General features: G+C 44.6%; 1 protein-coding gene across 1 annotated transcript in view; it reads right to left on the reverse strand.

The window, feature by feature from the left end:
• Positions 1–2133: 2133 nt before the first annotated feature.
• ARMH3 (armadillo like helical domain containing 3) overlaps positions 2134–17637 on the reverse strand; it is a 159860-nt gene continuing 144356 nt past the window's right edge. Inside the window, exons 24-25 of the mRNA XM_007470382.1 lie at positions 4430–4546; positions 2134–2226 (exon numbers count right to left, since the gene is read on the reverse strand). Coding sequence (XP_007470444.1) covers positions 2134–2226; positions 4430–4546 — 210 coding nt within the window. The remainder of the gene's footprint in view (positions 2227–4429; positions 4547–17637) is intronic.

The raw sequence follows: 17637 nt of genomic DNA on the forward strand, positions 1-17637 counted from the left end.
CAGGAATTGTGGTGAGAGTTCAGGCATGAGAAGGGGACCAGCAGCCGAAGGAAGGATTATCTTTGGGAGCAATGCCCTACTCCTGGCTTTTCCCTGACTCTGGAGGGTCCTCCACAGACCTGGTATAGACATTGGGGCATGGACAGGGCACAGATGGCTCCTTTTGGGGTTAAATTCTAAGAAAGGATGGGATTCCTATTTGGAGTTCTTAGAATAGGTGTATGTAAATGGGCCAAGAGATGGGCTTTTAAAATGGAGGGCAAGGAGTGCTTCGCTTATTGCCTCATGCCCTGGACCTGCCCCTATTCACTTCATATGAAAGGCTGGCAGGAATCTGAAGCAGCCCAAATAGGCTGGCTGGCCTCCTTAACACCAAATTTTGAGGTAAAGGGATTTTCTTCTTCTTCCGTCCTTCCACCCAAAAGGCAAGGGAGGCTACAACTTCTGAACTGAACTGGCTTCCACTAGGACCAGGAGACTGAGAAACAGAGCATATAAGGGGTTCCCTAACCAGGTGAGACCAGCACCTGGGAGATTACCTTAACTCTGTCATTGAGAAAGGGGTTCTGGGTAACAGAGATTAAGGGGAAATAGAAAAGACACTAAAAAGACTGTCCCATACAAATCAATTTTTAATAACTTCAACTTGCCACCAGCTTCCAGCTCCTGCTCCTCTGGGGTTTATCTGTGGAAAAACTGTGGAAAACACTAAATGCCCCAGGCTGGACTATCCATCTAGTGATCAGAGATGACCCTTGCCCTTGATACCTTAAGAATCTACAACTATACATGGCAGCACGATGGTGGATTCTCTGGAATTTGCTCAATGTTGGAGTCGGAACTCTGGTTCCCAGGGAGGGCGAGTACCCCAAAAAGATTTGAAGCCAAGTGGAATAGCAGCTGGGGAGGTCCCAGACCCGCTCTCACGGCTGGATTCTGATACTTACTCCCAGATTCTTCCTGTGCTGCTTGCCCCCTACCATCCTGAGGGCTTTAGAAAGTGCTTTAGAAAGGGAGGATCTCAGAGCAGCAGCTACTTCAAAGGCAGCTGTGGGGCAGGAAAGCTTACAGTAGTAGTCCCAAGGAGGCCATCCAGAGAAGGGACCATAGGCCAACTTCCCAAAGGTCGGCCTCTCCATGATGCTCACCTGGCCTGTTTCAGAGCCTGGCCCCAGCAAGTTCTCTCCCTTCCAGGCACCAGACCACAGCAGGAACAGATTCCTCCCCAGAGGAAATTCTCACGCAGGCTGGATGTAAACAACAGCCGGGTGAGGGGGAGGAACACGTGGAGGGGAGCTCAGCAGACGCAAGAAAGGCTCCCAGAGGAGGGGGTAGCTAAGGAGGTGGGGAAGCTGCTGGAAAGGGAACCAGCAAAGTAGGCACCTGAGGGCTCCAGAAAACCTGTCCATGTTTATTTCACACACACACCCTAAAGACAATTTAAACCAGATTGAAAATGAAAAGCTAAGGTGGTGACCCTGTAGTGCTGACGAGTCAATGGGCTGGAAGGCAGGGCAACGCCAACAGGTACTCTCCTGTTGCCAAGAATCAAATCCACAAAGTGGTGGTCAGACAGCAGAGGAGTCAGCTCTGGATTCAGAAAATAGAAAAAACGTATCCCATTCCTACCTCACCCTAAGCCTGAGCTAAGAGTCAAGTGCAGGTGGGGGCTTGGGACACAGATTTCTGGGCACAAAGGAAGCAGAACTGGCTCCCCCTACATCTGAGAGTTAGTCTGTTTTCAGAAGCCTAGGAGAACCACTGACCCCCCAGGTGCTGGCATCACCCTAAGGCTTACCCAACAGCTCCTGAAAATTAGTCAGTAGCCACAATTTGTAATCTCAATTGGAAATATGAGGGGTTGTTCAGAGAGCCCACCCTGGAAGTCCCCACATTTCTGAAGGTGTCTCCCTGTGCCCACCCATCCTCTCCCCAAATAAGATCATCCTTGGCTTGCCCATCCTGGCCCCTGCTGTCCGAGCTCCACTGAAGTGCGGCCTTCACCGAGAGACCTCGGTATCTGTGTTTTTCTCCAGCTTTGGGAACAGGCCCTCTCCCCTCGCCCCCGCCTCCAGCCCAGGAAGCTTCATGGGTAAGGGGCAGTCAGTGGCTGCCCAGGTATGCATGGCAGCCTCAGGAGATAGTGGAGAATTCCTTGAGCAGGACTTCCTGGCTCAGTGTGTGGAAGGCCAGGTTCCTCCGGACGTTGGTGCTAATGGATCGAACCTGGGAAAAGGTGAGGGAAGGTGCGGGGGTGGGCACAGGCAGAGAGAAAACAGGAGAGAGTCCATTACAAACAGCAGAGGGCAGTGCCTGAAGCACAAGGCCAAGATGCAGTGCTAGAAGTTTCTCTCTTAGGAAATGAACCCTTAACATCTATCATCCCTGCAGGTAAATGAGCAAACAATTCTGTGATAGTCGGAAGAAAAGAGAGGTTGAGAGACAGGAGTCCTAGTGGATGTGAGCAGAGCGTCTGAGCACCTGATGAGGTAGAAACAAGCACAGACAGGGAAGGAGGGCTGAGGTCAGGCCTTTGTCCTTGCCTCGGCCAGGCAGAAGGGGCCCTGATCTGGTCAGTGGTCTAATGGAGGAGGAGAAACTGAGGCCAGAGGACTCATGCTCTGGAGCTACCTCTCTTTGGATGTGTTTTGAGTCTCCTCAATCTCCTTCTGTATTTATCTACTTTTCTGGGTTGGAAAGAATGGTTAGAGATGCAGCCCTTGTCTGTCATTGGATGGCAGGAGTATGATCCAAGGAGGCCAATAGCCAGGATCAGGTCATACAGCCAATGAGTCCCAGTTGTGAAAGTAGGACCCAGGTTTCTCAACTCCTAGTCCAGCACTCTCCATACCACAAAGATGCCTCCCCACTTGAGAGGAAAGTCTAGCTGTATCCTTGCTATGTCCCCACTGCTCATGCTTTCTACCCACAGACCAAGAACCTTGCAGGAAGTCCCGCCTGTGTCAGCAGGAGAAAAGACCTGTGGGAAAGGGGTCAGAAGGCCAAACTCCCTGCTCTGAGTGTGTTCTAAGAGGAATCCAGCAGACTCTGGAAGGAAATTCATTCATGGGAAATAGAAGTGAACATCGAATGAGAGACAAATCAGGGGAGGAAGGAGAAAAAGAATGTGTATCTATCTTAGGCCCCAAAGCCCGGGGAGCTCTTCTTCAATTTCTCCTTTGCTATGGGAAACTTAATGAAGTCATCAGGCAGGAAGCAGAGGAAAGGGCAGCATGGCAAACAGCAGGCAGCTCAAGCTCATTAGCTCCAAACCTAACCAGACCCTCTTTGCTTCCCTGTACCAGAGGTACAGATATGAGGAGAAATGAGTAAGGCACAGGCTAGTGCCCAAAAGCCTCAAGAGAGCTGCTTGAACTCTCTCCTCCACAATCCTCTTCATCTCCCAATAACTTGCTGACCACCCCATAAAAATACTGTACTCTGCTATCTTCTTATTACACTAGTGGCTTCCCTGTTCCCAACTAACTCAGTCCAGAGTATATCTGCCTCACCTTGGGGAAACCCAATAATCCAAGGAATGCCATGTCAGGGTCAGAGTTGGGCTGGGTTTAGCACAAGACAGGTGATCTAAAATCTAGCACCTTCATCATGGACTGGGCATGGGTAAGTAAAAGCTGGGCTGATGCAAGTTCTGCCCCAGAAGTGGGAGGTCTGAGGACATGGGAAGTCGGTACACAGGCCTGTGTGCCCTGGTCTCAGCCCCCAGCCAGGATGATCATGCACAACCAGGCAGGTGGAGTGGCAGGAATACAGGGAGACTGGGCTTTTCCTGAGAGCATCTTCTGAGCACAGGACAGGACAGGGACCACCAACAGGGTAAGTCCAGTTCGTGGAAATGCTGACTGGGAGGTGGAGTAGGAGGCAGAGCAGATGTTCACTGGCTGCAGGCGGCCACGGGAGGGGGCTGCAGGAAGCTGAGTGACTGGAAAGTGGGAATGGGGGCAGGGAGTGAAGACTGGAGAACTAGACTGGAAGGGTACTCAGACCAGGACCCAGTTAGGAACTTAGGAAGAAGTGATTACATAAGGAGGAGAAGAATCAATTACTCTCATTAGTTACTCTGAGGACAGGATAAGGAGTAATGAGCCAGAGCTGCCACTGGGAACACACGTCAAACTCCAGGCCCAGCTGGAGCTGTGCAAGGGCTGTCACCATGGCTGCAGAGAGGTGGGACTGCTGCCTCAGGCTTCTCACCCTTCCCAGCCTGGCACCAGCACTCTGGGGAATATCTTCGTCTCTCACTGCCTGGTCCTTCCTGGACTGCTTTGGGAGATAAGTTGCAAACGCAATCCAAGCAGGCCCCTCCAGTCTTATTTCATCAGCCTTTGCCCACCTGCACAGTAGGACCCAGTGGCTGGGAAAGGGCCCTTAAGAGACACAGGCAGAGGTGGAGGCGGGGCACACTCACCAGCTCTTTGAAGAAGGCGGCTTCCTTGTGCTGCTCGGAGTAGCGCTCATACTGGTCCAGGCCATCTTGCAGCTTCAGTGTGAGCGTGTCATAGTTGGCTCGCACTACCTCTAGCACCTGGGGAAGTCAAGGGCCAGGTGGGGCTTAGTCCACATGAATCCTAGGTCATTTGGCCCCCACGCCCCTCCTGCTGCCCTACTGCGTTGGATTCAGTCTGAGACAACACCCCCAAGAGACCTTGCTCACTACTTATTACCCTGAAAAAAGCCTGGCCACAGGGAGTGATTCCTCAGGTTTCTGGGGCAATGTTTTTGTTTTTGTTTTTGTTTTAATTTTTATTGAAATATAGTTGATTTACAATGGTGTGTGTTTCAGGTGTACAGCAAAGTGATTCAGTTATACATATATATAAAAATATATAGGGAATTCCCTGGCAGTCCAGTGTTTAGAACTCCACGCTTTCACTGCCAAGGGCATGGGTTCAAGCCCTGGTTGGGGAATTAAGATCCCACAAGCTGTGTGGCATGGCCAAAATATATATATACACATGTACATACATGTTCTTTTTTTTACATTCTCTTTCATTATAGGATATTACAAGATATCAAGTATATAGTTCCCTATGCTATATGGTAGGTGGGACCAGTTTCTAATCTCTTCCATCCCCTGCCTTTCCTGACTAGTCCAGCCTAGTCACCAGGGCTGTTTACTGTGGGTATGGTAAAGAAGCATGAGAAGAGGTGACAGAACAGTGAGTGTCGGAGCCCCTCAGTATCCCTGATATCAAAAGTGCGTTCTCAGCCATATCCTGCAGCTTTCTCTGGCCAGGCTGCCAGTTGCTGAGTAAGACTTTGCCAATGTCTCCTTCCTTTTCCTTTTCTGGGAACCACATTTCTTCAGTCCTGGGATGTTCCTCAGCACCATCTGCCACTTGTTTTCATCTCCCAATGCCAACTCAGTCTTCTTATCCATTGCCTGATGGAACTTTTCGGGCATCCTAGCCTTGGAGTGTAGGAGACACTTTCTAAACTAAGCTAGAGCTTATCTCAACCTCTTTTGTTCTGATGAGGGCTCCCTCCCCTACTATGCCTCTGCTTTCTATGGGGGTGGATTCAGACCTCCACTAACTCCAGGAACCTTGGATCTCTGTGGTTCCAGAAGGAAAGGACTACCAAAGCCAGTCCTGATATGACTTAGGCTTAGCAGACCATAAATCAAAGACAAGGACAATCAGTTACATCATGGATATTCAGAGGTGAACTAGACCAGCTCCCTGCTGCCCACTGTAATGAAAACTATTTTGTATATATCATGTCTATTATTAGCAAGACCAGACTAGTATTTAGAGAGTGTAGTACTATCTTGCCAGCTTGAAGATAATTATATTTGGGTTATACGATGATTAGTTACATCAGAAGATGTAGATCTTCTACATTAAGTTGGAAGAAGTGAGCTGGGTAGAAAGGAGAGACCAGGAGAGTGAATAAATTTTCACTGTGGCAATCTGTGTTTTGCAATTTGATCTGACCTGGGAGGGAAGTGTATGACATCATGGAGAGCTCCCAGCTCAGTTGGGAGTCTTGGAAGGAGTGTGATGAGGGAGGCTTAGCTCCAACAGAACGTTGCGGTGAAGGGAATAAGCTAGAGTCAGGACTGAGCACAGGGACTGAGAATGGATTCCTGAGGGGTACAAAGGTGCCTCTGGGCTGTTCCCTTCACCAGTTCAGTCTTGTGCCAGAGAAGACTTCACCTAGTGGCAAACACTTCTGCCTGCCAAGAATTCCTGAGGAGAAAGTAGGGATGGAGAACACAGGCTTGTGTTCCTGAGTTTGGGAGGGACAGCTACGTCAAAGGTCTGGTCCAGATTCAGGCTCTTTTCCTCCAGACACCCCAGTCCTCAAGGTCATTTTGCTAAACTATGTCCCACAGACTCTAGTATAGGCTGGCTCCTTTGCTTCTAATTCTATTTGTCAGCTCTGTCGGCAAGAGGACCAATACCCAGCAACGCCAGTCACCCATGAAGTAATCTGGCCCCCTCATGCACATGAGCTGTGCTAGTGGCTGAAATATCTACGGCCAAGGTCTTGGCTCAGAAGTAAATGGCTCAAGCCCAGAAAAAGGCAAAATTCCAGAAAAAGGCAAGATGGAACCAGCTCCCAGGAATCAGGCAGAATAAAATAATACATGCTTTTCCAATCCCTGAACTCTGGGCAGCTTCAGCAATGGCTATGACCCAGCAACCTGGGCTCAGCCTTTCCTAAGGGGTGTCAGGTGCCAAAAGACAAATACCATGCTAAAGCTAACTCCTGAGAAGAAGAAACAGCACATCAAGAGATGCAATGAGAGCCTCAGGCAAGGCCACCCTGATCACCTGGGCTTTCTCTCTTCTTGCCAGGGCAGACTGGAAGGTATAAGATATCGCTCAGAACAGGGATTTTTTCTTTCCCAATAAAGTTGGCTTTTCCTGTAAGAGCTTAGTTCAGTTTCTTGCAGGGAGGTGAAAGCAGAGAAGGCCCCTGAGCTATCAGCTCCTTGGAAGGAAACCAGAGGCCTGGCTGGACTTTGTGCATGATCTCAGCTCTCCCCTTGTCCAGACATTGCCCAGGGTCATGTTCTCCTTCCCTGGCCCTTTCTTGTGTTCACCCAGCCCCTGCCATTTCCTGCCCATATCACTTCTCTTAAATTTCCAAGAGAAGAAAACATTCTAAGCTCAGGTCTGGGCCCCAGCCCATTTGGAACTTCAGAGCACTAGGGATACACTCCTCGTCTGGGATCTTCCTTTCTGTAGCTTAAGACTTTAGGAATATGTCCATTTGGGCCTCCCTCACACTCAACACTGGCCTGGGACATGGCAAGGGCAGTAGTTAGGCAGAGGGTAATATCCCAGAAACTTTGTACCTAAAGGCCTCAGGCTTTACCATAATTTGCCGCCTCAATTTCTGACTTCCTGGCAACTTCAAAGGCCCTTCCTAGGCGGACATCCCTCCCTAATCAATCAGGTAACAGTCTACACCCTAGCACAGCCCACCTTCTTTCACCAGTTGTTGGGCTTGTGGGCTTCCTAGAATCTTTCATTTTCTCTGAAAGGACCTCATCTGGCCTCTCACTCTTCCTCTACTTTCCCAAAGCAGCTCCTCCCCAGAACTGGTTATGTATTTACTGTGTTTAATGTGTTTCTTTTCTCCCAGAAGCAATAAAGGTCTCTCCCTAACCTTGCAATCCCACCAGTCTAAGGACAGCCCTTCAGTGGCATTCTCACAATTAAGTGGCGGTCACGTGCTGGACAGCTTGTAAGGGGAATTCTGATGATAGAGAAGCAAAAAGCCAATTCTTCTTCCTCCATAATCCATATTTATTCTTCCAAATTCAGGATTAGTTAAAGCTAAACAAGAAGCACTGCAGGGACTTCCCTGGTGGCAGTGGTTAAGAATCTACCTGCCAATGCAGGGGACCCGGGGTCGATAACCTGATCCGGGAAGATCCCACATGCCGCAGAGCAACTAAGCCCGTGTGCCACAACTACTGAGCCTGTGTTCTAGAGCCCCAAAGCCACAACTACTGAAGCCCATGCACCCTAGAACCTGTGCTCCTCAACAAGAGGAGCCACTACAATGAGAAGCCCGTGCACTGCAGCAAAGAGTAGCCCCCGCTCACCACAACTAGAGAAAGCCCACGTGCAGCAATGAAGACCCAATGCAGCCAAAACAAAAAAAGAAGCAACGCAAAGATGTTCTCCAATTAAAGACATTGGTGGGTCACAGTCTGGGTCTAGTTGTGCCTAGGCCCTGAAAAAGAATCTCAACCAACAGCTATTAATTTTCAAAATAACGTAGTTAAGAGAATGGCTCTAGAACCAGCCTGCCTGGACTCACCCTAGCTCTACCACATACTAGCAGCAGGGTGGAGCTGGGTGAGCCCGTTTCCTCATCTGTAAAATAATAACATTCATCATATAGAAGATTAAATAAGGTAATATATATAAAGCACCAAGTATACCGCTTGACACACAAGCAGTACGTAATAACCATAGCTGTTATTATTATTATTTTAATTTTACACTGGGTTGAGAATCATTTCATAAGTTTATTTTATTTTTTATTTTTTGGTTCTTTATTTTTGGCTGTATTGGGTCTTTGTTGCTGCATGCAGGCTTTCTCTAGTTGCGGCGAGCGGGGGTTACTCTTCGTCATGGTGCACGGGCTTTTCATTGCAGTGGCTTCTCTTGTTGTGGAGCACGGGCTCTAGGTGCGTGAGCTTCAGTAGTTGTGGCGCATGGGCTTAGTTGCTTTGCAGCATGTGTGATCTCCCCAGACCAGGGCTTGAACCCGTGTCCCCTGCATTGGCAGGCGGATTCTTAACCACTGTGCCATCAGGGAAGCCCTGTTATTATTCTTATTCTTTCATTTTAAAATGACTCCATGAATAACTGCTTTTTAGGACCTGAAATTCCAACCCCTGCCATAAATGAACAACCTTTCCCTTCTCCCACTTTCTGGAAGAGATCTGTCTTCTACAGGCTTCCCAATGAGGGATTTCTGGTGGAGGAAAGAACACCCTGCTTTAGGGTTTGTGCTTTAGCAGGTACAGGCAGGCTGAGTGGCAGGCTCTCTCCTGAAGAAACAAACATGCTATTACTACTGATTTCCTCACTGAAATTGCATCATAGCTAGATTCTCAGCACCCTGAAGGAAGGCACCCAGTTTTACATTACAGATTTTCCACAATGCCTAACACAGTCCTAAAGAACAGTAAACATTCAACATGCTTGTGGACTAATTTAGTAACACTCAGGCCCAACCAAAAAGGAAAGGAATCTCTCATCAAGGTTGCACAATAGGGGAGTTCCCTGGTGGTCTAGTGGTTAGGATTCGGCTTTCACTGCTGTGGCCTGGGTTCAGTCCCTGGTCAGGGAACTGAGATCCCGCAAGCTGCGCACGGCCTCGGGGGGAGGGGGAAGTCTCATGATAAGATTAGAATTAGACAGTACACCCAGCCAGTGCACGGTTCTCAGCACTCTTTTTTTTTTTTTTTGGCGGTACGTGGGCCTCTCACTGTTGTGGCCTCTCCCGTTGCGGAACACAGGCTCCAGACACACAGGCTCAGCGGCCATGGCTCACAGGCCTAGCCACTTTGTGGCATGTGGGATCTTCCTGGACCGGGGCACGAACCCGTGTCCCCTGCATCGGCAGGCGGACTCTCAACGACTGCGCCACCAGGGAAGCCCTCTCAGCACTCTTATAGGCTTCTAAAGCCCAAGCCCTGCCTTTAAGAAGCTAACAAGCAAATGGGGAATCAAGATAAACCACCATGTAAGGGCATACCCACATATATAAGCATATAAACAGTTGGGCCAGTAGAACTAAGTGTGGTTTGTAGTCCACTGCATAACTGACCAGTGAATGGGAAGCCTGGTTGAAACAGTATCACATCTCTCAAGACAGGGAAAATTAAGGAATCCAAAGTCTCTTCTCTTTTGCCTACCACCTAATCCTACTCAGCTAATTCAGATTGCAAAATTCTTTCCAGGTGGACATGGCCTAAAAGAGTCATGATGACCAAGAAGACAGTTAACTATCAGGACAAAATATCAGCCATCCAAGAGCTTCAGTTTCAATTCTTGCTCTTTTAAGAGAGTTGAGGGTTGAATCTTTGTAAAGGATCAATGTAAGGCTGGGACTCTGGCCCAAGAATAGAAGGAAAAAATGGGGAAAGGGAAGAGAGATGTTTTAGTGGATTATCTTTAAAAATATATTAAAATGCTCACTATAACATATTGTTTCCAAAATCCACTCAAGACCCTCCTCTAGGACTTCCCTGGTGGCAGAGCAGTTAAAAATCCACCTGCCAATACAGGGGACATGGGTTGGAGCCCTGGTCTGGGAAGATGCCACATGCTGCGGAGCAGCTAAGCCTGTGTACCACAACTATTGAGCCAGCATGCCTAGAGCCCATGCTCCACAACAAAGAGAAGCCACCATAATGAGAAGCCCGCACACCGCAATGAAGAGTAGCCCTGGCTCACCACAAATAGAGAAAGCCCGCGCACAGCAACAAAGACCCAACAGACCCAAAAATAAATAAATAAATTAAAAAAAAAAAAACCTCTCCTCCAGTAACTGAAAAAAGAGGAAGGAAGGAAGAAAGAGAATGAAGTAAAATGGACAATGCATATGAATAGTTAATTCAAGGGAAGCTTCTCTGAAAAGTATATGAATTTTAAAAAATTTAGTTGGGTAACTCAGGGTATACTGTATATTTTAAAGCAGTTCAGGACTTCCACTTCCATTCATGATGGAGTAACTGAAAACTAGGAAAGAAATACCTCTTTTCATATATTGCATAAAAGGCAGTTCAGGACAGGAGTCCTGAGAGAAAGAAAATATAAGGTGAGCATGAAAATCTAAAGGAGACACACTAGAGTTTGGAGACACAGAGGTGGCTGGCACTTGTGAGGCAGGTTACCAGGAAGAAAAGAGTTAGGCAAAGAACAGAGCTTCAGAAATTTATGTAGGGTTCCCACTGAATCTGCTGCTGAGTAAGAATAGCACGTATAAAGTAAAATTCAACCAGTTCGAGCAAAAAAATGACTAAGGATCTGTAAGCTGAACAATTCCCAGAGCTCACACAGGACTGGGAGGTATATGAATTTTGACTAAGCAGAATGAAAAGTACCTGTTGAGTATGTATGGCATTCAAAAGAAGCACCAGAACAGTCACACCTTAATTATAGAACTAAACTAGCCCTAGAGTTAAAGGCCACTATAAACCTACCTTAACAAAGATAAAAAGAAATTTCATGGATGAAGGCGGTCAAAAGGTACAAACTTCCAATTATAAGATAAATTAGTACTGGGGATGTAATGTACTACATGCTGTATGGCATGGTTAACACTGCTGTATGGTATATTTGGAAATTATTGAGAGAGTAAATCCCAAGAGTTTTCATCACAAGGCACACCCCATTCCCTGCCACCTTTGTACCTACAGGAGATGACTAATGTTAACTAAAGTTACTGTGGTAAATTTAAACAGTACTGTATGTCAATTATATCTCAATAACACTGGAAAAAAAGATCACCACATGAAAAAAAGGAGTTTCAAGAGAACATTGGTGTTCCACAAATAATTTGCTTACCTTCCTCAATAAAGTCCAACATTATTTAATAAAGATAACAAAATCCAGCACTTAACTATATAACATTCACAATGCCCAGTATCCAATAAAAAATTATTAGACACGTCTGGGCTTCCCTGGCTCAGTGGTTAAGAATCTGCCACCCAATGCAGGGGACATGGGTTCGAGCCCTGGTCTGGGAAGATCCCACAGGCCCTGGAGCAACTAGGCCTGTGCGCCACAACCACTGAACCTGCGCTTTAGACCCCGTGTGCCACAACTACTGAGACCATGTGCCACAACTACTGAAGCCTACGCATCTAGAGCCCATGCTCCACAACAAGAGAAGCCACGGCAATGAGAAGCCCACGCACCGCAACGAAGAGTAGCCCCCGCTTGCCACAACCAGAGAAAGCCTGCGCACAGCAACGAAGACCCAATGCATCCAAAAAAAAAAAAAAAATCAGACACGTCAAGAAGCAGGAAAATGTAACTCATAACCAAGAGAAACATCAATGAATAGAAATAAACCGAGAAATGAAAGAGATGATGGAATTAGCAAGGACATTTAAAAAGCTATTATAATTATGTTCAAGTGTTTAAAGACAACCATGAACATAATAAGGAACAAAATGGAAGGTATAAGGCACATCACAATAAAACTGCTGAAAATCAATGTTGAAGACAGAATATTAAAAGCAACTAGAAGAGGGATAAACACATTATGTACAGAGGAGCAAAGATAAAAATTCACAATTCTTGTCAGTAACTATACAAGCCAGAAAACAATGGAATGATACAGTGCCAAAAGAAAAAAAATTGTTAGCCCAGAATTCTATATCCAGCAAAAATATCTTTCTGAAATGAGGGTGAAATAAAGACTTTATCAAACAAATAATCTAAGAGAATGTGTTGCCAACAGTCCTGCAACTAGAAGAGATGCTTAAAGAAGATCTTCTGGTAGAAGGACAATTATATTATCTGGATCTATAAATAGAAATAAAAAATACTGGAAATGGAAAATACACAGATAAGTGTAAAAAACTTTTACATAAATTTGAAAACTAGGAAAAAAGATAATTGACTCTTTAAAGCAAAAAACAATAACAATCTAATGTGAAATTCATAAGAAACCTAGAAGATAAATGTCTGACAACAGTAGTACAAAGAACAACAGGGGGACAAATGGAAACACACTATTGCAAGGTTATTATACATTACATTAAGTCCTGTAACATATTTTGAAGGTACACTGTGGTAAGTCAAAGATGCATATTGTAAAACCTAGAGCAACGACTAAAATAATAAAATTAAGAGGTATAGGGCTTCCCTGGTGGCGCAGTGGTTGAGAGTCCACCTGCCAATGCAGGGGACACGGGTTCGTGCTCCAGTCTGGGAAGATCCCACATGCCGCGGAGCGGCTGGGCCCATGAGCCATGGCCACTGAGCCTGCGCATCCAGAGCCTGTGCTCCGCAAAGGGAGAGGCAACAACAGTGAGAGGCCCGCATACTACAAAAAAAAAAAAAAAAATTAAGAGGTATAGCTAAGAAGTCAATATTGGACATAAAATGGAATCATAAAAAATACTCAGTTAGAAACCATTTCCTCTATGATCAGGAACAAGACAAGGTTGTCCACTCTCACCACTACTATTCAATATAGTTTGGGAAGTTCTAGCCACAGCAATCAGAGAAGAAAAAAAATAAAAGAAATCCAAATCAGAAAAGAAAAAGTAAACTGTCACTGTTTTCAGATGACATGATACTATACATAGAGAACCCTAAAGATGCTACGAGAAAACTACTAGAGCTAATCCACGAACTTGGCAAAGTAGCAGGATACAAAATTGATGCACAGAAATATCTTGCATTCCTATAAACTAATGATGAAAAATGTGAAAATTAAGGAAACACTCCCATTTACCACTGCAACAAAAAGAATAAAATACCTAGCAATAAACCTACCTAAGGAAACAAAAGACCTGTATGCAGAAAACTGTAAGACACTGATGAAAGAAATTAAAGATGATACAAACAGATGGAGAGATATACCATGTTCTTGGTTTGGAAGAATCAACATTGTGAAAGTGACTATACTACCCAAAGCAATCTACAGATTCAATGCAATCCCTAACTACCACTGGCATTTTTCACAGAACTAGAACAAAAAGTTTCAAAATTTGTATGGAAACACAAAAGACCCCAAAGAGCCAAAGCAATCTTAAGAAAGAAAAATGGAGCTGGAGGAATCAGGCTCCCAGACTTCAGACTATACTACAAAGCTACAGTAATCAAGACAGTATGGTACTGGCACAAAAAACAGAAAGATAGATCAATGGAACAGGATAGAAAGCCCAGAGATAAACCCACACACATATGGTCACCTTATCTTTGATAAAGGAGGCAGGAATGTACAGTGGAGAAAGGACAGCCTCTTCAATAAGTGGTGCTGGGAAAACTGGACAGGTACATGTAAAAGTATGAGATTAGATCACTCCCTAACACCATACACAAAAATAAGCTCAAAATGGATTAAAGACCTAAATGTAAGGCCAGAAACTATCAAACTCTTAGAGGAAAACATAGGCAGAACACTCTATGACATAAATCACAGCAAGATCCTTTTTGACCCACCTCCTAGAGAAATGGAAATAAAAACAAAAATAAACAAATGGGACCTAATGAAACTTCAAAGCTTTTGCACAGCAAAGGAAACCATAAACAAGACCAAAAGACAACCCTCAGAATGGGAGAAAATATTTGCAAATGAAGCAACTGACAAAGGATTAATCTCCAAAATTTATAAGCAGCTCATGCAGCTCAATTATAAAAAAACAAACAACCCAATCCAAAAATGGGCAGAAGACCTAAATAGACATTTCTCCAAAGAAGATATACAGATTGCCAACAAACACATGAAAGGATGCTCAACATCACTAATCATTAGAGAAATGCAAATCAAAACTACAATGAGGTATCACCTCACACCAGTCAGAATGGCCATCATCAAAAAATCTACAAACAATAAATGCTGGAGAGGGTGTGGAGAAAAGGGAACCCTCTTGCACTGTTGGTGGGAATGTAAATTGATACTGCCACTATGGAGAACAGTATGGAGGTTCCTTAAAAAACTAAAAATAGAACTACCATATGACCCAGCAATCCCACTACTGGGCATATACCCAGAGAAAACAATAATTCAAAAAGAGTCATGCACCCCAATGTTCATTGCAGCAGTACTTACAATAGCCAGGACATGGAAGCAACCTAAGTGTCCATCGACAGATGAATCGATAAAGAAGATGTGGCACATGTATACAATGGAATATTACTCAGCCATAAAAAGAAACAAAATGGAATTATTTGTAGTGAGGTGGATGGACCTAGAGTCAGTCATACAGAGTGAAGTGAGTCAGAAAGAGAAAAACAAATACCATATGCTAACACATATATATGGAATCTAAAAAAAAATGGTTCTGAAGAACCTAGGGGCAGGACAGGAATAAAGACACAAACGTAAAGAATGGACTTGAGGACACAGGGAGGGGGAAGGGTAAGCTGGGACGAAATGAGAGAGTGGCATTGCATATATACACTACCAAATGTAAAATAGATAGCTAGTGGGAAGCAGCCACATAGCATAGGGAGATCAGCTCAGTGCTTTGTGACCACCTAGAGGGGTGGGATAGGGAGGGAGGGAGGGAGGGAGACGCAAGAGGGAGGAGATATGGGGATATATATGTATAGCTGATTCACTTTGTTATAAAGCAGAAACTAACGCACAATTGTAAAGCAATTATACTCCAATAAAGATGTTAAAAAAATTTAAAAAAAGAAAATGAAAGACAGGAAAAAAACCTGCAAAAAAAAAAATAGTTAATCCAAACAAAGGCAGAAAAAGAAAAAGATGAACAAAGAACAGATGGGAGAAAAAGAAAAAAAAAAAGGCAAGATGGCAGATTTCAACTCAGCCACATTAATAAATAAATTAAATGTAACACTCCAATTAAAAGGCAGAGATTGTAAAACTGGATATAACATCAAGATTCAACTATGGGCTGTCTAAAAGAAATCCACCTAAAATATAAAGACACAAATAGGTTGAAATTAAAAAGATGGGAAAAAACATGCTATAACAACACTAATTAAAAGAAACTTGAATTGCTATATTAATATCTGACAAGGAGACTTCAAAACAAGGAATATTATCAGGAATAACGAGTGAAATTTCACAATAGCGAAAATAAACAAATGCGACCTAATTTAACTTAAAAGCTTCTGCACAGCAATGGAAACCGTAAACAAAATGAAAAGACAACCTATGCAATGGGAGAAAATATTTGCAAACCATGTTACTGACAACGGATTAATTTCCAAAATATACAAACAGCTCATTATCAAAAAACAAACAACCCAATCCAAAAATGGGCAGAAGACCTAAATAGACATTTCTCCAAAGAAGATATACAGATTGCCAACAAACACATGAAAGGATGCTCAACATCATTAATCATTAGAGAAATGCAAATCAAAACTACAATGAGGTAACACCTCACACCAGTCAGAATGGCCATCATCAAAAAATCTACAAACAATAAATGCTGGAGAGGGTGTGGAGAAAAGGGAACCCTCTTGCACTGCTGGTGGGAATGTAAATTGATACTGCCACTATGGAGAACAGTATGGAGGTTCCTTAAGAAACTAAAAATAGAACTACCATATGACCCAGCAATCCCACTACTGGGCATATACCCAGAGAAAACTGTAATTCAAAAACACACATGCACCCCAATATTCATTGCAGCAGTACTTACAATAGTCAGGACATGGAAGCAACCTAAATGCCCATGGACAGACGAATGGATAAAGAAGATGTTGTACATATATACAAAGGAATGAAACTGGTCATGTGTAGAGATGTGGATGGATCTAGAGACTGTCATACAGAGTGAAGTGAGTCAGAAAGAGAAAAACAAATATCGTATATTAACACATATATGTGGAACCTAGAAAAATGGTACAGATGAACTGGTTTGCAGGGCAGAAATTGAGACAAAGATGTAGAGAATAAGTGTATGGACACCAAGGGGGGATAGTGGCGGAGGGGTGGTGGTGGTGGTGGTGGTGTGATGAATTGGGAGATTGGGTTTGACATATATACACTAATATGTATAAAATGGATAACTAATGAGAACCTGATGTATAAAAAATAAAATTAAATTAAAGAGAAAAAAAAATTCTTCCTACAAAGAAAATTCCAGGTTCAGATGCCTTAACTGGTGAATTCTATTAATCATTAAGCAAGAACTAACAATGACTCTTCACAAACTCTTTTTAAAAATAGAGGAAAGGGGCTTTCCTGGTGGCACAGTGGTTGGGGGTCCGCCTGCCGATGCAGGGGACGCGGGTTCGTGCCCCCGTCCGGGTAGATCCCACGTGCCGCAGAGCGGCTGGGCCCATGAGCCATGGCCGCTGAGCCTGCGCGTCTGGAGCCTGTGCTCTGCAACGGGAGAGGCCGCAGCGGTGAGAGGCCCACGTACCGCAAAAAAATAAATAAATAAAATAAAAAATAAAAATAGAGGAAGGAATACTCCCTAACTTATTTTGTAAGGCAACATTACTCTAATACCAAAACCAAAGATACCACAAGAAAACTGTGAACTAATATCCCTCATAAATACTGACATAAAAATAATCAGCAAAATATTAGCAACTCAAATTCTGAAATATATATTATAAATACTATATCATGTGCTTCCTCAGTGGCACAGTGGTTAAGAATCCACCTGCCAGTGCAGGGGACACAGGTTTAGCCCTGGTCTGGGAAGATCTCACATGCTGTGGAGCAACTAAGCCCGTGCACCACAACTACTGAGACTGCACTCTAGAGCCCGTGAGCCACAACTACTGAGCCCACGTGCCACAACTACTGAAGCCTGCACACCTAGCACCTGTGCTCCGCAACAAGAGAAGCCAACACAATGAGAAGCCCACACACCGCAACAAAGAGTAGTTCTCCCCCGCTCGCCGCAACTAGAGAAAGCCTGTTGCGTAGCAATGAAGACCCAACACAGCCCCCCCAAATTAAATAAAT

This window comes from Lipotes vexillifer, unplaced genomic scaffold (genome assembly GCF_000442215.2).
Source record: "Lipotes vexillifer unplaced genomic scaffold, Lipotes_vexillifer_v1.1 scaffold916, whole genome shotgun sequence".
Lineage (NCBI taxonomy): Eukaryota > Metazoa > Chordata > Mammalia > Artiodactyla > Lipotidae > Lipotes > Lipotes vexillifer.